The 10,499-nt window shown below is 38.7% G+C and overlaps 1 protein-coding gene across 3 annotated transcripts in view; it reads left to right on the plus strand.

The window, feature by feature from the left end:
* The window catches only part of pbx1b (pre-B-cell leukemia homeobox 1b), a 75,563-nt gene extending 65,724 nt beyond the window's left edge, over positions 1-9,839 (plus strand). The window contains exons 7-10 of one of the 3 annotated variants that reach the window (XM_072390184.1): positions 39-198; positions 2,824-2,936; positions 5,089-5,178; positions 7,051-9,839. In XM_072390184.1, coding sequence (XP_072246285.1) covers positions 39-198; positions 2,824-2,936; positions 5,089-5,178; positions 7,051-7,143 — 456 coding nt within the window. In that variant the 3' untranslated portion in view covers positions 7,144-9,839. The remainder of the gene's footprint in view (positions 1-38; positions 199-2,823; positions 2,937-5,088; positions 5,179-7,050) is intronic. The other 2 variants (XM_072390185.1, XM_072390186.1) reach the window with 2 other exon arrangements.
* Positions 9,840-10,499: the final 660 nt, after the last annotated feature.

The raw sequence follows: 10,499 nt of genomic DNA on the forward strand, positions 1-10,499 counted from the left end.
ATGAGAAGTAAACTATACTTTTTTATTTCTCTGCTCAGGTTTCCAACTGGTTTGGGAATAAAAGAATCAGATACAAGAAAAACATTGGTAAGTTCCAAGAAGAAGCCAACATGTACGCTGCGAGAACTGCCGTGAATGCGGCTAATGCATCCTCACATGGAAGCCAAGCAAATTCACCCTCCACTCCAAACTCTGCAGGTGAGACAGGAAGTCCCTGGCTCTGCTCAGCTATTAGACATTTACTTCCTCTTTGCAGTACTGCAAGCCATCTGAGGCTTTCTCAGTGCTGATGCTGGTCATTTGTAATGAGATTAAAATATAAAGGCAGTTCCTGCAAATGCCCATCACCATTATTGTAATAATTAGGTTAAACATTTCCCCTTAACAAAAATAACCACCTCCAAAGCGAAGCTGTGTCAGAGTTTAGCCAACCTGAGCCCCGTGCCAAGTCTCCATATCCTAATTCTGCTTTTGTCTTGGTCTTGATTAATCATATTCTTCATGTTTGCCTGTGTATGCCTACTTAACTCTGTATTAACTATGATCCGTAATGGCTTAAAGGATAAGTCTGGTGATTTTCTATGTTTTCTGTCAAAATAACATGAAAATGTATTAATTTACCTTGCCATGGTCATACCGAAGTTCCTTATATAACATGACAAAAACACATATTTAAAATACACTAATTTGAGCACTTGTTTTTTTGCCTTCTATGAAAAACGACAGCACTCATGTTTAAGAACATGTTTTATTTTGTGCATTTTTAGTTTTCACAGAAAAAAAATCTCACAAAACAGAATTAGTGCATTTTACATATGGACGAAACCAATTGATACAGCAACGTTGTGAGTAGCTGTGCCTTCAGTTTAGTTTTCTACTAGCGAGATGTTTTCTCACTTTGTTAAAACATCTATAGGTTTTAGGTGTTTAAGATGTTCATTTACACCAAGATTTGCAGAAATGGAAGAGAAGCTATTCATATTCTGTGGTTATATATAGAGAGACTGGCTAACATAGTGTACTGTACAATGTGTGTAATATCGAATAATGCCAGACTTATCCTTTTAAAATATAAGTTCTTTGAGAAATGTCTCTGTTTGCTGTCTTACTTAGTGTCAGATGAAACAGCATGTTTGGAATAGCCTAGCATAAGCAGGGGGAAAAGAGAGTGTTTTGTAGCACTGTTAAAAGTAAAGGAAGACTTTTTCCTTCTATCAGTCTAACACTATTTACATGTTTTTAAAAAAGAAAAAATATTCACTTGAGATAGTTTGTTGTGATAGAAGGCTGAGTAAGCAGTTTCCCTGTTATTTTAGTGATTAGCAAGCCTAACAACCTAGCTAATCTTTGTCAATACCTGGGTGTAGCTGATATTCAGATAAGACAGCAACTGTGTGCATTTCTCGTGATATTGGACTGCTCTTTCAATTATTGTTTTCTGTAATACACAAATTACTTACCTATTTGCGTGTTTGGTTTTTAAAAAAAAAAGAAAAAACATAAATGAAACACACAGCTGGGTGGCAACACCCATTCCGACATCCGGCTATTCCGACATCCCACCATTCTGACATCCCACCATTCCGACATGCAAACGTCCCACCATTCCGACATCCCGCTATTCCGACATTCAAACGTCCCACCATTCCGACAAGGCTTTCAGTATAAGGAAATGTGCGTTACTCAACAGTCCCTTCTTTCTGTTCATGCAATTTATATGTTTAACACATGTTTACAGATAAGCGTTATTAAAGACACAAAGTCTCGGCAACTGGAGGAGGAGAAGCAGACCGCGGTGGTTTTCAATCACACACTCCAATGCCACTTGTTTCAACTTCCGAAAATTTAATCCAGGAAAAAAAGGCTTACAAATATGGACCGAAACGGCTCCATAACACGCACAAGAATCCAAAAGAAACGAAAGTTAACTAAAAGAAAGCAAATAAACAGCATGAAGTGGTTAAAATTGGTTTTACGCATGCCTATGTGCGTCTGGCACATGCGTCTTCGGGCTCTCCCACGTTGGTTTGTGGATGAAAGCTATATGTTCAGCTGTAATGTCATGTAAAAACAATCTCTACATGACATTTACTCCCAGGTGTGACCAGTTAGGTCCTTAAGATATCAACAGGCTGTACAAAGCCTTGCGCAACGGCTGTGTGTTTGTGCCAAATGCGCAAAGCCCATCCGCGCTTCCCAAAATTGGAGCGAGTACTCATAAATCGCGTGAATTACATGAATAAACGTTTTTACTGCATTTTGTTGTGTTTTATACGTTCTATGCTGTCATTTCTCTCCTCTCCTATTGGCAAGGCAAGGCAGAGTGCTCGCAACTGTGTCCTGTGCAGTAGCCATGATCTGTAATTGCAATTATTACTTTTGTATATGATGACAGCGGGCAAAAGACGCATGGGCTCTGTGGAGAGCTCCGCTCTAGCTGGCTGCTGTGACAGCTCACTGACACTGTATTTCTGCTTAATCAGTTTCAGTCTCGCCAGAGTTACATTAATATCTGTATTTTTATATTTGACATTTCAGGGGATTTTGATAATAGATTATTAAAGTTTGTGCCATTCCGACCATAGGAGGAAAAAAGTGTCGGAATGGCGGGACGTTTAATAAAAAATTAAGCGTCGGAATGGCAGCATGTAACCCACACAGCTTATCTGTTCTCATGACGTTTCCTCCTGGCTCTGATCAAATAGAATCTGTGTTGCTGCGAGCTAACATCTGCATGCTGCTCCTCCAGACCTCTGCCTTGAGTTGCTTTCCCTACTGGCTCTCTGTCTCTCTGTGATTCCACTGCCTCATCTCTCCTTTCAGGTTCTGCTGGTTCTTTTAACATGTCAAACTCCGGGGACTTATTCATGAGTGTGCAGTCTCTCAATGGGGACTCGTACCAAGGGGCTCAGGTGGGAGCCAACGTGCAGTCGCAGGTAGGGCCCCAAGCAGAACAGACAATATTGCAGGGCAGGCCCATTCCTTCAACAGGTGCATTTTTTTAAATCTATATCACAGCTGTAACTAATAACTGTAACTCTTATTTTCTGTTGCTTCATTAGCTTTGACAAAAAGAGCTATGACAGATAACTGCAAGAAGCAATGTTTAAATTAAATTGTTGTTATATCACCTAATTTGAATTTCCCTCACTGGGGGATGAATAAAGTAATTTTCTATTCTAATCATAAAGGATTCATACACTGTGTCTTATTTAGTTAGTTTACATTAATCTAGTTAATTCTGGCTATTTACTGAGTTGTTGTTGTATGTTGCTGGGAATAATGGGGCATTCCTCAGTTCAGGTTTTCTTGACTCCATCTTCAACTATGGTTGATTTTTAAATGAACTGTCCTTAATGTTATCATGAATCAGCTCTCAGAGAGCTATCTGCTTCAACGTGTTTGCATGTTTTTTCAATTCAATTCAATTCAGTTTTATTTATATAGTGCCAAATTACAACAAATGTCATCTCAAGGCACTTAGAGATGACAATAACATAGTCAAATTCAAGCCAATTGGAATTCAGTTCATTGTAATCATAATCCAATGAAATCCAATTAATTCATTTCAAATCAATCCAATTCATTCATATAGAGCCAATTCAAAAACAATATCCTAGCTAAGGAAACCAACAGATTGTACCGAAACATATCTTTAGTCCAATCTCCCGTTCTGAGCGTGCCTGTGGCGACTGTGCAAAGGAACGACTCTGGCAGAACCACACTCAGGAAGGGTGGCCATCTGCCTCGACCAGCTGGGGTTTGAGAAGACAGAAAAGAGGGGGAAAAAACACCATTCAAAGGATACCTGTTGGAACAGGGAAACACTAGTTAATTACCACAATAATGTCACATGTACATAATATCATTTGAGAAAATAAACAGGCGGAAAAGAGAACAAAGTGAGGAAAGGTGTGACAGATGAGGTCTTCCAGCAGTCTAAGCCTATAGCAGCTTAACTGGGATGTTTCAAGATCACCTGAGCCATCCCTAACTATAAGCTTTATCAAAAAGGAAACTTTTAAGCCTAATCTTAAAAATGGAAAGGGTGTCTGTTTCCTGGAAGCTTATTCCACAAGAGAGGGGCCTGATAACTGAAAGCTCTGCCTCCCATTCTACTTTTAGAAACTCTGTCAACAACAAGTAAACCTGCAGTTTGGGAGCGAAGTGCTCTGTTAGGAAAATATCTTACAATGAGATCCTTAAAGATCAAGAAGCTAAAACTGGAGAAACATGATCTCTATATCATGTTTCTCCAGTTCCTGTTAGTTCTCATCAGAACTCTGACTGCAGCGTTTTGGATCAGCTGGAGGCTTTTCAGAGAATATGTGGGACAGCCCAATAATAAAGAAGTCCAGTCTTGAAGTAACAAATGCATGGACTAGTTTCTCTGCATTTTCCATACAAACAGAATCTAAATTTGATAGCTCCCCTCCCAATAAGCCCTGTTCTGATTGGTTTCAGTCACCGCTCTACATCAGCTATCAACTTCAAAAATTCCCAAAAAACATTTTATTGGACACAAAATCTGTGTAGACCCCCAAGTGCAGGATGAGTCATCAATATTTTCTCTATTCTAAAATACAACTTGATGATGATAAAATTTGATTTCATGAGGACTATTTTGATACTAAAAAAAATCTAGGTCTACATTAATCTACATAATGTCAGCATGACAACACAAGTGTTGTCATTAATTTACTTTTTTAAAAGTAATCAATCATGAACACCCCCACAAAACTATTATTGTTAACTAAAACCACTGATTTACTTGGACCTTTATGGAAAATAAGCATCATTAATGTTATTTGTTACACCATTACTTTTTTTTGTTGAGGCAAGATATCTTTTGTTAAAGGGGAGTACACAGATTATTCATGGTCTTAATAGCAGAACATTTGAAGGTTTTTTTTGTCTGTCAGCCTGAATTCTAAACTTTGATTCGACTTTGTTGTCTCCAAGGACATAGTTGCAGCAGTGTACTCTCGTTGCCTCTCTTGTTTTCTTGTCATCCTTCTCTCTGTTCCTTTGTGCTTTTTCTTGTGTTATCTCTGACCTTGCTTTGTCTGCTATTTCTGAATGTTTCAGGTGGATACCCTTCGCCATGTTATCAGTCAGACAGGCGGATACAGTGAAGGACTCGCAGCCAACCAGATGTACAGTCCGCAGGGCATCAATGTAAGCATTCTTTTATTTTTCCTTTCTCTCTCTAGCAATTATTTTAAAGCCATAGGGCTCAGAATGCCACTTAGTAGGACTTGTCTCAGCTCCATGGTCACCTAGTTGATTACTTCTGTATCGCTCATGCCATGGGCAGCATGCAGCAGGCGTTGTGCCGGCCACACACATGCAGAGCTGCTGTCTGAGCCTGTCATGTTTAATCAGGTCTGGCAAAGCACCTGCAGCCACGTATGGTCAGCCATTGAGAGAACCACACAAACAGGTGACACCTCCTGCACTTCTTGACTTCAAATCCCTCTGACGATCTGACCCATGATTAGTTGCCACAAATCCAGAAGCATCCATAATGCTTCCCTCAGCAATGCCTCAGTCTTGCTCAAAATAAAACCTTGTACTGTTAGCAAGGACTGTTCGTGTGCCGTAGGGGTGTGTTCTCATCATGTTTGTTTTATTTCGTGTCAGAGTTTAGGTGTAGACGTTTTGGGGGGGGGGCAGGCAGATAGCTGGCAGCAGCAAACAGTAGGGAAATTCACAGCGACAAGCCGTGTCGTAAAGGGGAAAATCGATAAGACAGACACAAGGAGAGCAGAGTGTAGACTTGGGACAGCAATCCAAGCGCATTGCTCAGATCATGTTCCTGCCACATTAATGGCCCTGACAGCAAGCCGCGGTGAAAGGACGAGGACGTTCCACTATTGTTGTCGTGCCTCACTGGCCATATGATAATCAGATTAAATGTTGCCCGTATAAAAACATGTATGTGTATTCAAAGAGACTTCCTGGCTGCTCCGAGTGCATCCCTCAGCCAGCTGCACTAACCCTGAGAGGCCGCTTAACATATTCAGGCTCTGCTCTTTCTCAGTCCTTTGACCTCACAGATGCAGTTCTCCTTGAACGCCTGCTTGCTCTACCACATCTTACACTGCCACAATATATTGTGTTATTCAGTTTTATACCCTGTAAAGAAGCCCTGCAATGCATAATGTAAGAGTAGGATATCTGTCTGTCAGGCTTTTTGCCTGTGATTTATGTGGCTAAAGCAAGTAAGTTGGAAATATTTGCTCTTTACTTGCCTTTCCTTGGTGCGACGTGTTCACTGCAGTTTTGTTTTATTTGATATTTTGCAAGTGGTATTTTTCCCAAAGCTATTAATCCTGTATAATGTGTACTATTTTATATTATGTTTCTCCATTTTTCTGACAAATTAAAAGCAGAGGAACTTCTTTTCATCTTTTTTTTTTCTACCTAAAACATGTCAAAGCCTCACCATGCAAGCACGGAAATTGTTAATGAGTGCTAATACGGACAATTAAACCGGAGACCACTGAGGACCATTCCCAGTTTTTATGTTGGGTTTAAATCTATATTTTAAACACGCATCAACAGGCCTGTCTCTGATTGTGCAAAGGCCTTGAGAACACTTGCTATGTGTTGATTCTTGCCCTCGGCACCTGACATGATGTTTATTGTATTTTTTTTTTGTTTCAGAGGCCTATTCTTAAAATGTACTTTTTGTAAAATTGTACTATTTAAAGTAACAGCGACAGGAATTGATTTCAAATCTCGCAAAACTTGACTTTCCCTCTGTTTATTGTTATCATTACATGTATTTGAGTATGCAGTATGGTGGGGGTAAAAACTGTAATTCACTCCATTTCTGCTTGGTTGAAGATATGATTCTTTTTTTCCATTTTAAGTCAATATTATACATAGATATTAGCTATTGTTTGAGCTATATTCGCTTTCCCTCCAATCCAGGGGGCAGTTTTGCTCAAGGCTGCTGTGGTTCTCAGCATTCATATATACTACATTCCCCTCAGGACCTCCATTTATTGTACCTCAATATATCTGAATTTCTCTCTCTACTAGGCAAACGGTGGCTGGCAGGATGCCCCAACACCCTCATCAGTGACTTCGCCCACAGAAGGACCTGGAAGCGTTCACTCTGACACCTCCAACTGATCCTCCACCCCTTCATTCCTCAGTCCTCTGAGTCTCACCTCCACCTCCCCCCACCTTTTGAGTGGCATCTCCCAAAACTGAAATCCCCACCTTCTTATGAAAATTGGACGTGATGTGACACAGTCAGGGTCTGGGGATGATGCTTCCACTGTCACGGGCAAAGATCTCTTTTCCTATCTGGACCACCGCTGCACCAATAAAAACCTGTGTAGGGGGCTCATATCCACATTTCACAGTTTGTACAGTTTTGAGTTGATGTTCTTGTTGCCTCTGTGTTTCTTTTAACATTATAAATTCACTTGGTAGGCTCACAGTTTGCGCATTTCGCCCCACTTCTTGTAATAATAAATACTTTCATACTACCTCTATTCGAAATATCAACAAACATTTAAAAGTCTTCGGTTTTTACAGTTTTTTATAATGACATGAGCTTTACTGTACATCAAATCCCCATCATTACATATTTGTTTTTAATACTGTAATCAGATTGTTTTTATTTATCTATAGTGCCAAACTTCAACCATGGAGGTGAATTTTGATAACGTTTTATCTTGTGTCTTTAATTTCTTCAGCCTCACTATTTATCATTTGTAATCAGAACTTCAACAACAGTCTTACCATAATAGTTGTCTGATTACGCCAATAACAGTCTTTTCAGTTGCAGTTGCAGTAACTTTTACTCTTACAAACTGACAGAAAAAAAAGGATGAGAGTTGAAGTTCTGTCATGAATGCTGGGTGCATCAATAATTAGAAATTGATGAAATTGATGACGACGTTAGCAGCAGTTATGTGAATTATACGTCAATGTGAATTAAAGCACAATGGCAACTACCGAACTACTTCAGGTTAAAGAAGATCATTCGTAAATGTCAGAGAGGAAACCATTCAGTTGTGGACATAATACTGTTCACTACATTGCCAGATATTGTATGTATGTGTATCAGTGAGATCACTATAGCCAAATACTGCTGGTAACCAAATCCAAAGAAAAATATGTAATTTTTATTTTGAAGTGTTGGGGTTTTAACACATTGCATGTCTTACTTTAAAACTCATGGTCACCGTTCACGTACAGAAGGATACTCATGTCAAAACTTAAAACACGATGGATCATTTTGAGTGCAGAAAATAATTTTTCTAAAATTTAATTATTCTTTACAAGAAACATATCTGCTAAATCTATGGTTTTTGTTTTGTAAGCAAAACACAATTTCTGTGCTCAGTTTTCCACTTGTGAGCTCAGGATTTAGTCGTAAATATAACTCCAGAAGTATTCAGAGATGGCCAACGTTGCTCATCCTGTAAACTTTTTTTGTTTTGTACTAAAATGACCTTTCTCATATGTTCAGTACAGTATGTGGTCTAAGATATACATGATTCCAATGGTCATCACAAGGCTTTGATACCAAAAAAGAAATGGAAGAATTTCTACCCTCTAGATTGGGATCAGCTTTATCAAGGTTATCCTTTATCCTCTTTTGGAAGGATTTTATTTGCAATATTAGTCGATATGTCCTAATACTCTAATACTATATACTCAAAGCCAAAAAAAGATGCAGTTAGAATTCACAAGTGTTTATATGTATCAGAAATGGAAACAAATCCAGAATATGTTTGGATATATTTTTATGTCTGCGTTTTATGAATACATCATATCTGTTTATTTTCCTTTAGTTTCATTTTGCCTATACTTCTCTTTATGCTACCATTGTATGTGAGTTGGCCCAAGAATGCTCTATAAACATTTAGATATGCACCTTCTTCTTTTTGTTCTTTGAATCTGGACAGTAGCTCTTTTTTTTTTTATTATTATTATTATTTTGTACTCAAACCACCAACACAAACCAGCATCCATGATGGCGACTTGTCCAGTATAGGTGACGTGAAAAGCTAATAGTGAAGTTGCTGTTTTTCTTTATTTTTCTCTGAATTTAACTCTTACAGAAAACAAATTTTAGTCAAAATGTCACAAAACGGCCAGAAAATCACAACTTTTCTTTTTTTAAACAGTTGTTGTGTGTTTATATTTATTACATTTGTATGAAATCATGGATTTCTACAGTGTGGACGTCAACCACGGTGTGACTACACCATAGTCATTTGAATGACTCTGAGCGGCTCCCCCCTTCAACTTACTTGCTCAGTGTTACAGCGGAGGGGCAGAGTAGCATTGAAGTGATGCATAGAACCTGCCTCAGTCATTTCTTTGAAAGTCATCGGACTGGACAGACAGCAAGGATTGTTTTTGCACCCCTGAAAAAAGGCTTAACTCTACTTTTCACGTTGCCTGTCAAATATCATGGAAGCTTCATGTAATGACGCTTTTTAGTTTTTGAATATAAAAGAAAAAGAGAAATGAAAAGAAAAATGAACAATTTGTAAAACATTTCATGTTTTATTTGTTGCATGTCTTTTTGTTCTTCTGTTTAATAACGTACTACAGTGTTTTTAACGTTATATTCTTTTTTATGAGGATTTCAGAGTGAAATCGTGGAGCCTTTTTCTTGACAGGCTTTAACTTTTAAGATCTGTGCGTATGTAAAAAGGTATCAAATGGAAAACTATTGTCTTTTTAATTACAATACAATCCCTGTTTTCTGTGAAGAAAAATAGCTGAAAGTTGTAGGTTTTATGGTCTCTTAATTTGTACCGGCAATGCGTACCCCAAATAAATAGTTTCTTTTGTTGAATAAATTGCGATTTCTGTCATTTTCATGAAAAGTTTTACATGCCATTTTGGACATTAATGAGTGCAAACTTGTTTGTGGATTCTCTTTCAGATTTTAGTAATAGGGTCAGGGTCAGGAGTCACTGTAGGATACAAGTTAACACATTGTAGACTTGTCAGTCCAACACCTCTGGATAACATTGCATATCTCACTTCCAACTATGAAGTGGCATGGAGGCATTTTATCACCACTAACACAGCGCTGGAGATCTGCCGTGCTGCCGAGGGTGTGAAGGGGACATTTTCACAGTTTTGGAAGTGAGTGAAAGCTGTGTCCTCCAAGCACACATACAGATCCTCTCCCCTCCACCACACTTCCCCACACCCATCGCTCCCTCCGAGGCACAGTTAATGTGCATTCCCTGACAGAGGCGTAATCCACACTTATCTCTCTCCTCCAGATAAACCAGACAGCATGTCTGATTCTGTGCCTTCAATTCAAAGCTCATTTGAAAAAAAAAAAAGGAGCAAGAGGTTTTAACATTAATTTGTGGATTAGAACGAGATTCCCAGGAGCATCCAAAATTAGAGAGCATAACAGAAACCGTGAGGAGTTACCTACATAAACATGATCAAATGTAATTACATGGAGAAACCTCCTTGTTTTTATCCAAGGACCTCTTTTG

This window comes from Leuresthes tenuis, unplaced genomic scaffold, assembly GCF_036924035.1.
Source record: "Leuresthes tenuis unplaced genomic scaffold, fLeuTen1.0.hap1 SCAF_7, whole genome shotgun sequence".
NCBI lineage: Eukaryota > Metazoa > Chordata > Actinopteri > Atheriniformes > Atherinopsidae > Leuresthes > Leuresthes tenuis.